The sequence below is a fragment of the Belonocnema kinseyi genome, chromosome 7, assembly GCF_010883055.1.
Source record: "Belonocnema kinseyi isolate 2016_QV_RU_SX_M_011 chromosome 7, B_treatae_v1, whole genome shotgun sequence".
Lineage (NCBI taxonomy): Eukaryota > Metazoa > Arthropoda > Insecta > Hymenoptera > Cynipidae > Belonocnema > Belonocnema kinseyi.
The window spans coordinates 40,048,229-40,067,452 of NC_046663.1; the positions used below are offsets into that span (position 1 = coordinate 40,048,229).

At 30.5% G+C, this 19,224-nt stretch overlaps 2 protein-coding genes across 4 annotated transcripts in view; one reads left to right on the forward strand and one right to left on the reverse strand.

The window, feature by feature from the left end:
* LOC117176864 overlaps positions 1 to 1,347 on the reverse strand; it is a 9,563-nt gene extending 8,216 nt beyond the window's left edge. Inside the window, exon 1 of the mRNA XM_033367217.1 lies at positions 1,062 to 1,347. Coding sequence (XP_033223108.1) covers positions 1,062 to 1,230 — 169 coding nt within the window. The 5' untranslated portion in view covers positions 1,231 to 1,347. The remainder of the gene's footprint in view (positions 1 to 1,061) is intronic.
* Positions 1 to 19,224, forward strand: part of LOC117176863 (cysteine-rich motor neuron 1 protein-like) — an 805,857-nt gene that overhangs the window by 741,869 nt on the left and 44,764 nt on the right. For all 3 annotated transcript variants that reach the window (XM_033367216.1, XM_033367214.1, XM_033367215.1), the window contains one exon: positions 6,434 to 6,771. In XM_033367216.1, the coding sequence (XP_033223107.1) occupies positions 6,434 to 6,771 (338 nt within the window). The remainder of the gene's footprint in view (positions 1 to 6,433; positions 6,772 to 19,224) is intronic.

Sequence of the window (19,224 nt, forward strand, 5' to 3'; positions counted from 1 at the left end):
ATGCTTGCATCTAGTTTATTCAACATTCTTTGTAGGTCTTCGATAGACTCTGCCATAACAACCTTATCATCTGCGAACACTAACCCACGTACCCTTACTGTTCGGAGATCCACACCCTCTTTGTCGAAGAGGGCCATTCTTAAACACTTGTCCATAAATAATATAGATAACCATGAAGACATAACGCATCCTTGTCTAATTCCTTGAATAATATCGAAACAGTCACTCAGTTTCCCATTCACTCTTACACTCGCTTTGCTACCTGTATATATTGTTTTTATAGCTTGTAGGATCCATCAATTGACTCCATACTTCTATCTACCTTGTCAAAAGCTTTTTCTAGGTCAACAAATGCACTGAAATCTTTTTTTTTCTACTCTCAAACTTTTTTCTGTTATTTGCCTTAAGCTAAATATTTGATCCGTACATGACCTTGCTTTCATACACCAACTTTGGACTTCCCAAATCTTTGCTTCTGTTATTTTCATTACCCTACGAAATTTTTGATAAAGTGGTTCAACTTTTAACCAAAGAGTTCCATTTTTGACAAAAAATATGAATTTCCAATCAAGTATTTGCGTGTTCAACACAATAGTTAAATTTTTATCCGAATAGTAGAATTTGTAACCAAGCGATTTTAAAAATAGAGAAAAACGAGCAATTCTTTCAAATAAGGAAAATCGGGGAATTTGGGTAGAGTGTAGTTTATGTAAGGCCCATAATCTAAAATATAAAACAAAATGAAGAAGAGCAGGAAGGGGATTTGGTTGCTTGCCTTCTCAGTTTTCGTTTCTCTTTTTTATTTTTGTCCAAAAAACTAATTGTCTTCTTTAATTGGAAATTCAAGAATTTCGTGAAGAATTAATTTATTTTGTTGACAATTTTTATTTTTTTGGTGCAAAATTAATCTTTCTAGTTTAAAATTTAACTACTACAGTTAAACGTAATTTCAAAATTTGTGTTTTTCGGCAAGTTTGAATATGTTACCTTTGAAATCGCCGAATCACCGAATCGCCTAATCGTGTTTGAAGCAATTTTATTTACTCAAAGTTTGTACTTACTGGTACTCTTGCATATAGCCTCGTCTGCAAGAAAATATGTACACATATGATCTGCTGCATCCTCGTATCTATTTTTCGGAATTTCTTTAATGAAAAATTTTACAGGTTTTCTATTCTCCGATCCTTCCACAATTTTCAAAATTTTCGTAGAACTTGAAGAAGATTGCATATCGGAAGCCGTTTTGAAACTGGCTTAATATTGCTTTCACACTTGTTTCACTGAAGAGCTTAGATAATATAACTGACAGTTAATGTGACCTGGCGCTTAGTACATAATTGCGATATCAACTATACCCCAAGGCGTCTGTTATTGCTCTCCAGATAGCTATCAATATGAGTCACTGAATCGCCTATATTGCGGACACTGTGACGAGATAAGCCAAATAATCATTCTCATGGAAATATGTACAATTTATAGAATTTTTGTAATCCAAGTATTTTTATACTAGGGTGGATAGAAAAAAAATTATTGATAGAAAACGCCTTAGCACTGAAAAGATTCTTTTTGGGTCTCTTATTACTAGTATACAAATTCAAAAATTTTCTTTTAGTTTATATAGGAGGAATTAATATATGTATGGAAACCTGAAAGTAAAACGAAAATGTAAAAACTCTAAAAATTATAAATAATTTTTTTTTCAGGTTAGAAAAACTTTCTTATGTTAAAAGTATGCTGCAAAAAAAATTGAGAAGATCAGAACATTAAACATGACGAGTTAATTTAAAAAATTCAGCAACTGCCCTAATTCATTTTGAATCATTTTTTCGATTTGCAACAAAAAAAATTCTAAAAATTTACGCGTATTTGAATGACTTGCTTTGTTTTTCAAAAAATCTGATTTTTTCATTATCATTATCTGTATAACTTTTGGCCTAATTTAGATATTTATTATTTTCTTTTTAATTCTAATAAATTAAAAATCGAAGCTCTCCACCTTTAAATTTGTTGCAATTTTTTTAACTTGTGCCTTGATAATGAATATATTTTGTAAGTTTGGTGCTTGTTAAATAACTTTTGTTGCTGGGAGAATTCTTTTTTTTTGGGTACAACCGAATTTTTCCATTTTTGAACAATGACAGATACGAAAAAATGTTAAGATAAAAGTTTGCATGTCTGAAAAAGTTATATGAAAAATGGTACTTTGTACTGAGTTAAATTTGTATATTCGCGCCGCTGGCCAAATACACATGAATGGCGCCAGTTTGAATGCGGTGATCGGGGTCAATCTCGTAAAGTCATGGACTCGTTCATTTCGCTCTTATACTTCGCTGAGTAACATTATATAACCAGCGAAAGAGTGAAAATTTGTTATTATGAGAAAAATCTGTTGGTATTGAATTTACAGAGTGTGTGTGCGTGTGCGTGTGCGCGCGCGCGCGCGCGCGCGCGCGCGCGTGTGTGTGTGTGTGTGTGTGTGTGTGAAGATTTTACATGTAGATGTGCGTTACGATTTATGTGAATAAGTAATTTTAAATTTTGGAACGTTCTTTTATTACTGGTGCCGTGTTAACTAGTTTTAAACTGAAAAAATATAATTTTCTCTTACTGTCCTAAAAATATCATTTAAATGGAAAAACATTAATTATCTCATTTTATTCCTTAACTCCTCTATTCTCGCTATCTAAAGTAAACATTTTGATGGATCTGCTTACTTTCAGATAAGTTTATAATTATTAGAGATCTAATAGACTTTTGGGAACGTAGTTAAAAAATGTTGATGTGAGATGAATTCTCGTAAAGTAATGATTTAAAAATAAAAAAATTAATATAAACCTGTAATTTAAATAATGTAAGAATAAATCCGTTACAACTTGTTCTTTTGAAATATTTTTCAGTTTACGAGAAAAATTATAAATGGTTTAGCTCACATGATGATGATAAGATGCCTTTCTGTTATTAGTAGAAAATTTTCAGAAATACTTAGAACAATAAAAAAGATGTGACTGTAAAGAAAATATTTTTTTCCCTTTCTTTAAATTTTCAAAATATAAAAAAAAAATTTTCTGAAACCCCACTTTTTTACTTTTATAAATATTTTTAAAAAGTTTCTTTTGATTAGTTTTGATATCTTTTGTCGTAACACTTTTTCGTATCTACCATTGTTCCCAAGAAAAAGTAGAAAATTCGATTGTAAGAAAAAAAAATTCTCTTGGCTACAACAGGTGTTCAGCAAGCATCAAACTTACAAGATATCTTTATTATCAAAATACAAGTTCAAAAAAATTGGCAAAAAAATTTAATTTTGGGTTTTTGAGAAAATGGATTAAAAATTTTTTCGAAAAAAATCCTGCCATTCTGTTAATTTGAAATTTTTAATTTACGGTGGATTTTGAAAAAATGCGGTGAACGCTATTTGAATCTAAAAGAAAATAATTATTATTTTGACTAGGCCAAAAGGTTTAATGGGAAATTTTAATGGAAAATTTATAATTTTTAGAGCTTCTAGAATTGTTTAAATTTCCGATCTCCGTAAAAAATAAGATTTTTCCTATATAAATTTAAATAAAAGAATCTGAAAAAATTGTGAAAATTAGGTATATTATGCAGATTAGGAAACAAAAATGACATTCAAGATTTTTTTAAACTATGTGATTAAACACATTTTTTATTCGATATCCCATTCTTCTAACCGCAAGATATTAATTGATTCATTTAAAATTTTATACACGTTTTAAGAGACCCAATAGGACATTTGTCAATGCTTGGGCGTTTTCGATTCATAATTTTTTTTTTTTTAATCAGACGATTGACACTATATTTGACACTTTTTTCAATCATAGCACTATTTTTCTACTATCAAAAAAATGACACTAAAGCATAGAAAAATAAATGATTTTTTTTGCATTAAAAAAATATTAAGAGGTTTTCAACTAAAAAATACGATTTTTCAACAGAATAATTTTTTTATTACAATTTTTTTTCGAATAATAACTTTCTCTTTGAATAATGTTAGAAGCTTACGATTTTTTCCGAAATTTTTTAACTTTCGTGATTTTTTTTTGATGACGTAATAATTAGTGTAACTGAAGACATGATTGTTTTAGAAATTTACTATTGTTTATAGCTATCTTATCTGAGATAATTGTTACAAACTTGTAGTTTCTTCTAAAGTAATTTTATTTTATTTTTATTTATTTACGAATATTAAATAAACATCAGAGAGAATCATTTTAAAAAAATCTCTTTCTTTTTTATTTACTGAGTGCCGATCTGTTTAAATTAATATTAATATTTATCATCTATTCCTAACTAAATCTCTTTTTTCCTAACTTCGAAGAGAATAAAGTCATACACCATAATATCGTGTTTCATAATAATTTTTGTTGCGAAAAGTGGAAAAAAACATTATTTAAACATTTATTTATCAATATAATGTAATACTTCATGCATTAGAAAAAATTGTATTTAAAAAACTACGAAAAGATCATAATTAGTGCCAAAAACTCATGAAACAAAATTTTTCACTCATAGGGCTTTTAAACAAAAAAATCAAATACCAACTAGTAAGAGCAAGAAAAAAGAATTAAAACTTTGAGTTCCAAACAGTAAGTCCCAAAATATAAGACCCAAAAATAAGGTCTCGAACGCTATGTTCAAAACAGTAAGTCCCAAGCCGTAAAGTCCAAATCGTAGGGCCCAAATAATAAGTACCCAAACTTTCAGTTCTAAACATTAAGTCTTAAAACATAAGACAGAAGAATAAGATATCGAACAATACATTACAAGCTCTAAGTTCTAAACCGTAAGGCCTTAATGGTAAGGCCCAAGCAACAAGGACCTAACCAATCAGTTCAAAACAGTAAGTCCCAAAATATAGGACCCATAAATAGGTTCTGGAATTCTATGTTCCAAACTGTAATTCCCAGAAGCATGTTCCAACAATCATAACGCTCAAATAATTAATAAAATAAAACGTTCATGCGAAAGTTTAACTTTATATTACACTACACGTTTGTCATTAAAAAAATATATAAATTAACATTCAAGACATCTGAAAGTATGATGAGGAATACTATGTTCCAAACTGTAAGTCCCAAACCGTAAAGACCAAATCTTAAGGCCCAAATAATAAGGACTAAAACTTTAAGTTCTAACTAGTAAGTCCCAAAACACAAGACACAAGAATGTGGTCCCGAATAGTATGTTCCAAACTGTAACTCCTGAGTCGTATACCCCGAATCTTAAGGCCCAAACAATAGAAATTCAATTTTCAGTTCAAAACAGTATAACCCAAATTATAAGACCCAAAAAATAAAGACCCGAAGACAATGTTCTAAACTGTAAGTCCCAAACCGTAAAGCTAAAATGGTAGGGCCCAAATAATAAGAACCCAAACTTTGAGTTCAAAACAGTAAGTCTCAAAACAAAAGACACAATAATAAGGTATCGAAGACTCCGTAGCAAGCTCTAAATTCTAAACTGTAAAACCTTAATCGCAAGGCCGAAACAACAAGGACCTAAACTATGAGTTCAAAACAGTAAGTCCCAAAATATAGGAACCATAAATAAGGTCTTGAGTGTTATGTTCAAAACTTTAAGTCCCAAACCGTAAAGCCCAATTCCTAAGACCAAAATAATAAGAACCCAAACCTTAAGTTACAAACAGCAAGTCTCAAAACATAAGACCCAAGAATAAGGTCTCGAACACTAAGTTGCACGCTGTAAGTTTTAATCCGTAAAACTCAAATCGTAAGGCCAAACAACAAGGTCCCAAACTTTCATTTCAAAACAGTAATTCCCAAAATTTGAGATCATAACGCTCAAAGTGTTGATGAAATAAAATGTTCATGCGAAAGTCCATTTATATATTACACTACAAATTTGTCCTAAATAAATAAATATAAATTAACATTCAAGAGATCCAAAAATAAGGGTACGAATACTATATTTTAAACTGTAAGTTCCACAGCATAAACCTAAAATAATAAGTTTAAAAACTCTGAGTTCTAAATAGTAAGTCTCAAAATATAGCACCTAAAAATAAGTTCTCGAATACAATGTTCCCAAATGTCTGTCCGAAAATTAAGTAAAAAAATATATATTAAAATTAACATTCAAGACATTCGGAAATAAGGTGAGGAATACTATGTTCGAAACTGTAAGTCCCAAATCGTCAAGCCCAAATGATGAGGACCAAACCTTTGACTTCTAAAGTATAAGTCTTAAAACACAAGACTCAAGAGTAAGGTCCCGAATGATATGTTTAAATTTGTAAGTCCTAAACCGTAAATTACAATTCGTAGGGCCCAGAAATTAAGGATCCAAACTTTGAGTTCAAAACCGTAAGTCCCGGAAATAGGGGCCAAAAATAAAAAAGCCCAAATAGTTGATCAAATAAAATGCTAGAGAAGATGAATTGTCTCTGTTGCAGAACCTGTATCATGGATGGGTAGAGAGGAGGAGGACGATGAAGGACGTGGAAGTTGCACGGACTATTCAGGTGTTCCGCGCTCGGAAGGTGAACGATGGCAGGAAGGGTCGTGCGTGAACTGCATTTGTGAGGAGGGCAACGTTTCCTGCCAGGCGACCATGTGCAAAAGCTGCGAAAAACCCGAGCCAGCAGCACCTGGAGAATGTTGTCCTCACTGTCCTACGCATCATAATGCCACCATCAAATGCAAACCCCTCACCGACTGCAAATTACGATGCGACAACGGTTACGTCAACGACGATCACGATTGTCTCACTTGTCAATGTGTAAACACAAAGGTAACTCTAAAATTATTAATTTATAATGCATGTCATTATGATGATTTATAATAACAGGATGTCCAGCTACCTTAAAACCCTGGAATTTGCATTGAGTTTTTTTAAACCTTGTAAACCTTTAAATATCCTCGAATTTCTCATGAGAACTTCGAATCTGAATTTTTGTTTTGCTTTTAAAACAGTTTTTGGGGGATTGACCGATGGGTGTTTTAATGTTCACCAAATTTCAAAAGGTTACAAAATAATTGTAAAGATTTTGAAAAATTTTGAAGTATTTCAAAATATTTCAAAGCTTTTATAATATTTAAAAGGATTTTGAACATTTCAAAAAGAGTTCAGAGATTTCGAAGACTTGAGAAGGATTCAAGGATTTGAAAAAGGTGTGTAGACAAGATCTCTAGGATTTCAAACGGATTTCGAATTTTTCACAAAGATTTTAATTATACTTTCAAAAGATTTCTAGGATTTTTAATATTTTAACAAGGTTACAGTATACCTGATGTCAAAAATGTCATAAAATTTTAAAGATTTTAATCAATTTCAAAATGTTTTAGAAGATTTCGAAATTTTAACAAAGTTTTAAATCATTTTAATGATCTTACATAAATACACAAGTGTCTTGCACTAAATTTCAAAGATTTTAAACAATTTCAGAAGGTTTCAAGAGATTTGCAATTACAAAAGATTTAAATGATTTCAAACGAACAAAAAGATTTAACAAATATTTTAAAGATCTCATAAAGATTTCCCAATATTTTACAACTTTTCACAAAGATTTCAAGGATTTTAATTAATTCACCAAATTTTTTAATGATTTCAAAATAATCCACACAAATTTCAAATATTTTAATGATTTTAAATAAATATGAAAGATTGTATAAAAATTTCACAAGGGTTTTAAATTCAGAGATTTCAAAAATGGTTTAGTACACCAGATTTCAAAGATTTTAAAATATTTCAAAACATTTCACAAAGACTTCAAGGATTTCAATTAATTTACTTAAAATTTTAAAAGATTTTACTATGATTTTATAACAATTTCACAAGGACTTCAAATTTAGAGATTTCAAAAAGGAGTACTACAAGATCTCAAAGATTTTAAAACATGTTGAAGATTTTAGGCGATTTCAAAAATTTTACATAGATGTCGAACATTTCACAAAGATTTTAAAACTTTCAGAAGATTGCAATGATTTTAAAGATTTTTTTAATATTATATATTTTAAAAAGGGTGTACACCAGATTTCAAAGATTTTAAACAAATTCGAAAGGATTTAAAAGGTTTGAAAATATTTCACAAACATTTAAAATTTTTTTAAAAATTTTAATGAAGACTACAGATTTCAGAAAGATTTTACAAATATTTTAAAGAATTCATAATTGTTTCAAAAGATTTCAAGAATTCTAAAAGTTTCAAAAAGTGTATATGACACCAGATTTGAAAGTTTTTAAACAATTTCAAAAGTTTTCAAAAAGTTTGAGATATCAAAAGATTTCAATTTCACAAAAAAAAAAGATTAAAGTAAGTTTTCCCAAAGATTTCAAAGATTTCATAAATATTTCATAATTCTTCAAAACGTTTCACAAACATTTGAAGGAATTAAAATAATTACCAAACTTTTTAAAAGATATTAACGGATTTCAAATATTTTAGTGATTTCAAACTAATACAAAAGATTTTACAAAGATTTCTTATAAATTTCGTACGGATTTCAAATTCAAAGGTTTCAAAATATTTCAAAACATTTCACGAGGATGTCAAGGATTTCAAATATTTTACTAAAAATTTAAAAAGATTTCACAAACATTAAAAAAATGTTAATACTTTCAAATTAATGAAAAAACTATCACAAAAATTTCATAAAAATTTCATAGCGTTTTTATATTCAAAGTTTTCCAAAGGGTTATATTACAACAGATTTCATAAAGACTTTAAACAAATTGTAAAGGTTTTAGAAGATTTCAAAATATTTCACAAAGATTTAAATTATTGTAATGATTTTTAATTAATAAAAAAGATTTCAAAAAGATTTCAGAAGATTTCAAAAATTTCAAAAATTTCAAAAAGGGTATGTTACACCAGATTTTAAAGATTTTAAACAATCTCCAAGACTTTCAAAAAATTTGAGGTTTAAAAAGATTTTAATTGCACCAAAAAAAGTTGAAAAAAGCTTTAAAAAATAGTTCAAGGAGTTCATACAGATTTCAAAATGTTTTAAAACTTTTTACAAAGATTTAAAGGGTTTCAAATATTTCACTAACATTTTAAAAGATTTCAAAATTTTTCATTAAAATTTCATAAGGATGTCAGAAGCAAAGATTTCAAGGATTTCAAATATTTTGAAAGATATGACAAAGATTTATAATTTTTTAATCATTTTAAATGAACACAAAAATTTCATAAAAATTGCATAGGGATTTCAAATTCAAAAATTGCAAGAAGGGTACACCAGATTTCAAAAATATGTTAAAACATGTTAAAGATCTTAAACGATTTCAAATTTATTTATAAGATTTCAAAAGATTTCATAAAGATTTAAAAGATTGTATATAGATTTCGAGATTTTCACAAAGATTTTAAAACTTTCACAAATATTTTAAACATTTTATCAAAATTTCATAAAGCTGTCAAAAGAATTTCAAAGATTTCAAAAAGGGTGTACACCAGATTTTCAAGACTTTTAATGATTTCAAAATTTTTAGAATATTAAAAAATATTTCACAAGGATTTCAAACATTTCAGTGATCTCAAGCGAACAAAAAAGTTTTTACACACAAAGATTAAATGAAGATTTCGAATATACTTCAAAAATTTCATAAAGATTTCAAAAAAATTTACAAATATTTTAAAGGATTTCAAAGAGTTTACAAAAATTTCACAGAAATTTCAAGATTTAACAAATATTTTGAATACTTCAAAAGATCTCAACGGATTCACAAAAATTTCAAGGATTTTTTTATGGAAAATAGCGTTATTTCATAAAAAATTCGTTTAGTACCGTTCATTCGTGCATTTAGTCTGCATTTCAAATATCATCAATTTTCGAGGGAAAAAAACTCTGGTAATCCGCTGGACTGCTTGGGTGTGCGAACTGGTGATCCGAGTTATCCACTATAAATATCTAAAATCCACTTGTGATCCTAGGCAATCTATTTGTGATTCAAATTCACCCACTTGTAATCTTAGGCAATTCAGTTGTAATACTGATTAATCCACTTACAATTCTCAGCAACCCAGTCGTAATCCTGGGTAATCCATTCATCATACTAGGTACCCTAGTTGTAATCCTCGGTAATCTAAATTCCTAATTTAGTGATACAAGTAATCCAGCGTTCTCTTATGGAATACAATTTTCATTTCAGACAATCCACTTGTCATTTTACGTAATATATTTTTTAGCCTAGGTTCTCCATTTGTAATCTGGATTAAATACTAGTAATCCACTTTAATGATAGAAAATCCACTTGTAATCTCCAGTAATCCCCTTGTAATAGTATGTAATCCACTTTTTGTTAGAGAAATCCATGTTAATCCTAGACAATACACTATATTCTGGGATAATTCACTTGTAGTACTAGATAATCCACTTATAATACTAGACCATCTAGTTGTAATCCTAGAAAATACACTTGCTGTCTTCAATAATAAAATTAATCCAGAGTGATCATATGCAATATAGTTGTAATTCTAGGTAATGGATTTAAAAACATATGCAACCAATTTTTGATCCTTTGTAACCTACTTTTTAGCCCAGACACTCTACTTGTAATCTGGATGAATACAAGGTGTCTAGTGTAATAATAGGCAAACCCCTTTTAATCCTAGTAATCCATTTGATGTCTTAATAATCCATAGTAATCCTGTGTAATTCATGTAAAGTCGGAAATAATTTACTTGTAATCCTGAATAATCCGGATGAAATCTGTCATAATCCAATTTTAATCATATTTACTTCCCTTGTAATAACAAGTAATCCAGTTATAATTCTAAATAATCTACTTGTGGTCTGGAGTTATAAAAGTAATGCAGCGTAATCCTTGGAAATACAGTTATAATCCGCTTTCAATTTTATGTAATCTGTTTGTAATCATATGGAATCTACTTGCTATCCTAGGTAATCCACTTTTTTATGAGTAATCCATGGTAGTACTAGATAACTCATGTGTTAGTCCGGAATAATCCTCTTTATATACTAGCTAATACACTTGTGATCCAGTGTAATCAATTTTTTATCCGGCATGATCCACTTGTAATCCGAGTAATCCATTTGTAACCTTATAGAATCCACTGGCGCTTCTAGACAATCCATTTGTAATTCTAGGCATTCCAGTTGTAATCTGAAGTAATCCAATTGTCCCAGCGTAATCATAGGCAATCTCCTTCTATCCCAATTAATCCAGTGCTATACTATAAAACCCACTTGAAATTCTAGCTAATTCCTTTGTCAACCTGTGAAATCCACGAATAATCCTGTACAATCCCCTCATAATTCTGTGCAATCCACTTGTAATCCTTTTTCATCTATTTTTAATGCTCGCTGAATTACTTGTTATGCGAGGTGATCCATTTGTTTTATGTATTAACACAAGTAATCCATCGCTTTCCCAGAAACTGCTTGTAATCATTGGTAATCCACTTCTTATCCAGACAATCCACTTGTACTCTGAAGCAATAGAAGTGATGTAAATTCATCATTACCAATCTACTTACTTACTTACTTGTAATCCACTTAAAATATAATGTAATCCACTTGTAGCCTTAGTGAATTTACTTGCAATCTTAGGTAGTATACTTGTATTCATATTTAATCCACTTGGAATTCTCGGTAATCTAATTATAAGTCTGGGAAATCCACTTGTAATCTTAGGGTAATCTACTTGTGACTTAGAAAATTCACTTGTAATGCTATGTAACCCAATATTAGTTCTAGATAATCCACTTATAATAGTAATTAATCCACTTGTGGTCCTAAAAAATCCACTTATGATCTTAGGTATTCCACTTGTGAGTTAGGAAATTCACTTAGAATGCTATGTAGCCCACTTGTAATTCTGGGCATTCCATTTGTAATCTCAATTAATTCACTTGTAATCTAAGGTAATCCACTTGAAATCTGGAGTATTACAGGTATTTAATGTAATACTAGGCAATTCACTTTAACCGTAAATAAATCCCATTTAATCCACTGCAATTTCCTTTTAATCCGGCGTAATCCGCTTGTAATCCTAGACAATCCAGTTAAATGATCATACTCACGAGTCTAACTTAGGCGAAATAAAGTACCTTATATTTATGTAATCAATGCCATTTCTATATACTCGGTAGTAATCCTAAGTAATCCAAGGTAAGTATTTTTGTAGATTTAATCCAGGGTACTCTAATTAATCCAAAACTAATCCCCATTCTCTGGACCGCATTTTAGGAGTTTTTTCCTCCTCGTAAATATTTTAACTTGAACCGAAGACTTTGATTCAAACCCTTAATGATCAACAATCACGAATTAAACATTTTTTATCCATTGAACTTTGAAGAAGACTTTCAAAACACCTGCGGCTTTGACGTTTACATTCTAATTGCGACACTCGCGATTTATGCTCAACAGTCAGCTTTTACAAACGATTCTGTTTGGTAAGTGAAACGATGTAGACAAAATAAATTAAAATAAAACAAGATGGCTTCGAAATAAAGAATAGTCAGAGAAAATACTTTATTTTAATCTTAGGAATTTCATGCATTAATTAAAAATTGTAAGGAATACTTAACGAAAATATATTTTTAAATATCCTTCTAAAACTAATTTTTCATCATAGAGAATCATATTTCGTTTTCCTACGAAGCTTTAAGAAAAAATTGGGTTCTCTTGAAACTGATCAAAATGTTTAAAAAGCTTGTAACTTTTCTGTTCGAAATCTTCAAAATCTAAATTTTCTTTTAAATTTCATCTTATAGATTATTTTCGGAAATTTTAGAAAGCGTTTGAAATGCTTAGAGATGGGTTTTTAATTTTCGCTTAAAGATCATTTTTTCATTCTCTTGAAACCTTGCGAAATATTTTAAAAGTTGATAAATGTTGTGGTTAAATTCTTTAAAATTTTACACTTCATTACAAAGTTTTTTTTTTATGAAATGAAGGTTTAAAGTCGCATCAACTGCAGTGTTCATTAGCGACTACAATAGGTTTCATACATTATTTGCTTGCAGAAAAAACATTATTCGCAGTTCTCAGATGCGTAGCGTATGATGCTGAGTATTGAATATAGATATTAATACAGTTAATATATTTAAAAAAATTCACAAAAAAACATATTGTCACATATACACTGTATGAATTTTCTCTAGATGAGATGCCGGATATCGATAGCTTGAAGATAATTGAGTACATTATTGAATGTAATTGGGTCGGATAGCATTTTCTTGAAGTCAATCCCGATTTTGTGCTGAATCCGTTTATCGTTGTATTTGTTGCAATCGACCAATATATGACGTATGGAGACAGGAACTTCACAAAGATCACACTGTTCTGGTCCAGTTTTGGCAATTAGGTGGGAATGGGTTAAGTTAGAGTGTCCAATTCTCATCCTAGTTAACGTCACTTGGTATCTGTGGTTTTCTAAGATGATTTGATTATTTTGGAAAAAAATCGTCTCTGACCTGGTGCAGCTTGGTGATGTTAGAGGATTTCCATTTATCATTCCAGAAGTTTTTGACAGCTTGACATACATAGTTCTTCAAGTCTTTATAATGTGTAGGAACCGGCATGGCAGGTACAATGAGTAGACATGCTGATTTTGCTAGAGCGTCTGCTATCTCATTTCCTTCGATTTCCAGATGAGATGGTATCCAGATTAAGATTATTTCCTTTCCCCGCTTTCTAATAATCCAATATGATTCTTGAATTTCTTGCACTATGTGATCAAATCTATTGGTGTTGTTGATGGCCTCAATTGTGGACAGGGAATCAGTGAGAATAGCAAAGCAGGGGTCATTTGAAATTTCTATATATTTTATTGTTTGCAAAATAGAGTCAATCTCGCATCTGAAAATACTAAAGCAGTCCGGTAATTTGTACTGGAATTGGTTTCTAGGTGTAACCATAGCGAATCCACATCCGTTGTTTGCTTTTGATCCATCAGTATTGATAGGGATGTGATTTGGGAACCTGGCCAGTATTTCTGGGAGCGCAGTTTTGTATTCAAATGGATCGGTTTGACTTCGGCGTAGTTCTCTCAATTCAGTGATTGCAGTGGGACCTACAAATTCCCAGTAGGGAATATTGTACAATCTTCTTGAAGCAATTGTTGCCATTTCGATGCTTAGTTCTTGTAGATAAGTTTTCATTCTGACGTAAAGAGGTACGTATAAGTTAGGATGTTTCTTGTATTCATCGTGGTATTTCCCCAAAAAGATGTTCTCATATGTAGGATTACTTGGCGTGGAGGCTATTGCAATGGCGTAAGTCAATCTAAGCTGCTTTTTTCTGATAGCTCGTGGTGGTTCTTGAGTTTCTGCGAGAATTCTACTTGTTGGGCTGGACAAAAATGCTTCCAAAGCGATTTTCAGGCCTGTATTACGTATGGGAGAGATCTTTTGTAGATCACTAGATTTGGCAGAATTATAAATTGAGGATCCATAATCCAGTTTAGATCTGACAACAGCCTTGTAGGTTTTAGTTAGCAGTTTTTGGTCTGCTCCCCAATTCCTTTTTGCAAAAACAATTTTTCTGACAGGTCGAGGAATATAGAGCGTTACATCATTGAATGTAATTAGAAATAGCGTAACACGCAAAACAGATCCCTGGGGAACTCCATTTTCGAGTTCAGTTTCTTTTGAAAGGTAGTTATTTACTCTGGCTTGTATGAGTCGTTTAAGAAGGAAATTTTTAATAAAATTTATCTTTGAGCCATCTACACCCTTGTGAAGTAAGATTTTTACGATGCGATGTTTCCAGACTATTTCGTAGCATTTTTCAATATCTAAGGAAACAGCAAAGAGATGTTGATCACTGATGAATGCGTTACGTATGTTTGTTTCCAGTTGTACAAGGGAATCAAGTGTAGATCGATGTTGTCGGAAAGCACTCTGATTCACATTGAAGAATTTTTCTTTCTCCAAAAACCATCTGAGTCTTTTGTTTATAATTTTTTCCATTAATTTACACATATTACATGTAAACGCGATGGGTCGATAACTGCTAGCTTTTAGTTTATCCTTACCTGGTTTAAAAATGGGAACGATCAAGGATTCTCTCCATTTATTGGGAAAAAATTGTAGATCCATGTGAAGTTGGATAGAGTGAGAAGATAAACTAGTGCCTTGGAAGCAAGGTTCTTGAGGAGTATATTCGGACTCTTGTCGGGTCCAGGGCTAGTATTTTTGCATTGATTGAGTGTAGATTTGAGTTCAGATAGTAGAAGTGGAGTATTAATAGTTAAGTTTTTGTTTTCATCTAATCTTGGGTCTTTAAGGCTCTCGATGTCGATCTTGAAGGCAAGGAAATTTGGGTCGTAGTTTGCATTACTGGAATTTGAGGCATAGTTATTCACTAGCTCGTCAGCAATTTCTTTGGAATCTGTTGCGATATTACCATCAGATTTGATTAAGGTTGTGATGCGAACAGTGGATGACGGTCCCTCGATCATGTTGATCTTTTTCCATACTTCTGAGCTTGGATTATTGCATTTAAGATAAGAAGTTTAGTCGATCCAAGAACTTCTATTACTTTTCTTATTTATCCTTCGTGAGCAGGCTCGAAGTTTCTTAAATTCAATTTTATTTGCGAGTGTCTAATGATTTTTATATACATTAAAAGCGTGCTTCTTTTTCTTAAGTGCTTCCTTCACTACTGGATTCCTCCGGGGTACTTGGTTTTTGAATGATTGAAGGGATGTTTTAGGTATAGATTCACCCGCTGCCTCTCTAATATCATTGACTAAGGCATTCACGATATCATCAATTTCGTGTTTATTGACTTCTGAAGGTGGTTTTAAGCTGGCTATTTTGGCATCCAACTCTGTATGGAATCTCCTCCAATCGGCTGATTTAAATTTCCGTTTAGGTGTATAATTATACAGGGTTGGGTGAGGATTTTGTATTTCTATTTTTAATGGAAAGTGATCGCTGTTGTAAAGATCCCCGGAGGATTCCCAATTTATATTTTAAGCTATACTTGCACTGCATATTGATAAATCAATCGAACTGAATGTAGCATTTGAGATATTAAACCGTGTAGGTTGCTTTTTGTTCAGAAGGACAACGTCAGGTTCATCCAAAAACTGTTCAATTATCCTGCCTCTAACGTCAGTATGGTTTGAGCCCCAGAGAGAATTGTGGCTATTATAATCACCCAGTAGAATAAATGGTTTGGGAAATTGATCAGTAAGTTGTTTAAGCTCAGGAAGACTTATTTCGTATCGATTGGGAATGTATACATTGCGAATGCACATTTTATATGGGGCAAGAATAGACAACGCGATAACTTCGAAATTGCTATTGAGTTGTACCTCTTCATAATATATATCATTTTTAATGTAAATTGCTACACCCCCACTGGCAAAATTTGTATTCGCGCGATTTTTAAAAAAGGACGTAAAATTTCTGATTGGTGCGCAAAATAAATCCTTGAAATTAGTTTCCTGGAAACACATAATAGATGGAAGTTGATCTTTGATAAGTAATTTTAGAAATTCGAGTCGAGGGTAGAACCCATTTAGGTTCTACTGAATAATCTTTAAAGCCATTAATAGAAATTAAGTGTTATTGTTTTCTTTATCTTCCGCAATTGACAGAGACTCTTCATCAGAACTGATGTTTTCATCCCCTATCAACGATTTTTGAAATTTTTTAACAATTTTTGTGCATCCTGTTTCTGCTGCGCACTCTATTAAACTCGGATGCAATTCTTTTATCATCGTTATCGAAGCTCGGGTGTTGTCAGTATATTCTTTGGCAATAGAAGCTGTGTTTGATGTTCCTCTTACCTTGTCGAAGAAACTTTTAAATTGTAAGTAATTAAGAGTGCACTTATCTTGTGAATCTTCAATAATTGATTTATTTGGACCTAGAAGTTCATCATTCGTTTTACTTTTCGTATTTGTAGAAGAATGATTTATTCTCTTTTTCTTTTTTGACTTAACTTTTTTGAAGGGTTCTTCGCTATTTGTGTCAGTTCTTATTTTTGAGATTTTGTTCCAAGTTGTTTGTTCCTGCATTTAAGGAGTCCACGCCTTCCATGACTTCAGGACCTGGGGTGGGAATAGAGGAATCTTGCATGGTTCGAGGTATCAGGAGTTATTTTTGAGTTGGCCTCAGATGTCTGTAGCTGAAGTTTTATTAGACTTGATAACATTATCTTGTGGAACTGAAGGGCCGATTTTACAGTTCTTTGAAATGTGTCCTGATTGTTTACATAAAAAGCACGTTACATTATCAGTATCAGTATCAATATCTTCCAGTGATGTGTTCACCTATGTTTATAGTTGTATCCTTTTCTGTGAGAGCATCGGCAGTTTGTTTAATGTCCTAGAACATAAATACCCTTCCACTAGAGATTCTAGAAGAAAATCTAATGCTGCTGGGGTTGACGAAGTGTCCCACAGCATTCGCATATTCATATATAGAGAATCCTTGAATTGAGTCAATGACAATAGCCTGGTCTTTCTTAGGGAATGAATCACGTTCTGCAGCGTTGGCATAGCTGTTTATTGTAGATTTGTTCGAGCTTTTGTCATTAATGATTGATAATTTTTTTAAACTATGGGGATCACTACTGTTTGGGTACTAATGTAAACACTAATAATAACAACAACACTGGGCGCTCTCGTAAACACGTCCGCACTCGATGGTGGTCGAGTCGAAACTGCATTAAAAATTTGTTGATACCTTTTCAAGTTTTAAATTATTTTAAAATCTTTTTAAAACTTCTTATTTATCTTCTGAAATAATTCAAATTTTTCCGACAATTTTTTTAAATAGTATAAAGTTGAAAGAATTTCCTTGAAATCTTTCAGATAATTTTGAATATAAAACTAAAAACACATTTTACATTTTCCTCGCAGTCGAAGGGAATGTGAAAGTTTAAAATGATAAGAAATTGAATTAAGAAGTTCTTCATATACAAAATTTCATAAAATTATCAAAAAATATCGGAATGTCCCTTTTATAACTTAGAATTAGAATTTGGATATTAAAATATTTTTTTCCGAAATTAAAAATATTCAACGAAATAAATTAATTTTCAACCATATACTTCAGTTTTCAACTAAAATTATGATTTTTCCACAAACAAAAATGAAACCTCACTGAAATATGCACTAGTTAATATTTTGACCAAAAATTCTTTAAATTTGATATTTAAACAGTAGAATTTGACTGAAAGAGACGAATTTGCAACCAAAAAGATTAATATTGACCAAAAAGGAAGAATTTTCATTAAAATGCATGAATTTCCAATCAGGAAAGACCAAGTTGAAATTTAAAAGATCACTTTTCAACAAACAAAAGAAGAATGTTTACATTTTCTGTCAAGAAAGTCAATTCTCAACAACAACAAAAAACGAATTTCCAGAAAAACAGTAAAATTTTCTACCAAGAAGGTAAATTTTCAACTAAAATGATGAATTAATAATTTTGATGTTATTTTTTTTTTGTCTACATGGCCTATAATCAATATTTATTTGAATATTGATTTAAAATTGTGAAATATATTGATCAAAGACCATGCAGACAAAAAAATAAACATTGAAATTATGAATACATTCCCCTGGTCAAAAAACCCTGTCAAGAAAAACCACTAAGACTAAGTTTTTACGTGAAGATCGAAAACTTCAATTTTTAACGAAAAATTTGAATTTTCAACCAAATAGTTGAATTTTTAATTAAGAGCATCAATTTTCCCAATTCAATTTAACGACAAAATACGCCTTTTTAACGAAATAGTTGAATCATGAACCAAGTACGAAAAAGTTTATATTTTGAGAATATAATATAGAAATTTAAATTTTCTATTAACTTAATAATTATATTATTTTAATAATTTTATAAAAACCTTAAATCGCAAATTTTTTACTTTAAATATATTATTTCAATTAACATAAATTTTTATTTTTATATTTAATGCAAATTTAAGTTTTTACCTAAACAAGATTAATTTTTGTAAAAAAAAGAATCTCTAAATTTTCAGTTTCAAAAATTAATTTTAAAAAATAAATTTCGACTAGTATAATTCCACTAAATGAGACGACTTCTTAATATTATAGTTGAATCTTTAACGAGAATAACTGACCTTTGAAAAAACAAGATTAGTTTTATACATGAAAAGACAAATTTTCAACAAAATACATTAATTTTCTACCAAGCAGTTACATTTTCAACTTTTGTCCCGAAAATAATAATTTTTAAGGACCAAATTAATTTGCGACCAATTATTTGAATTTTCAGGTGAAATGATGATTCTT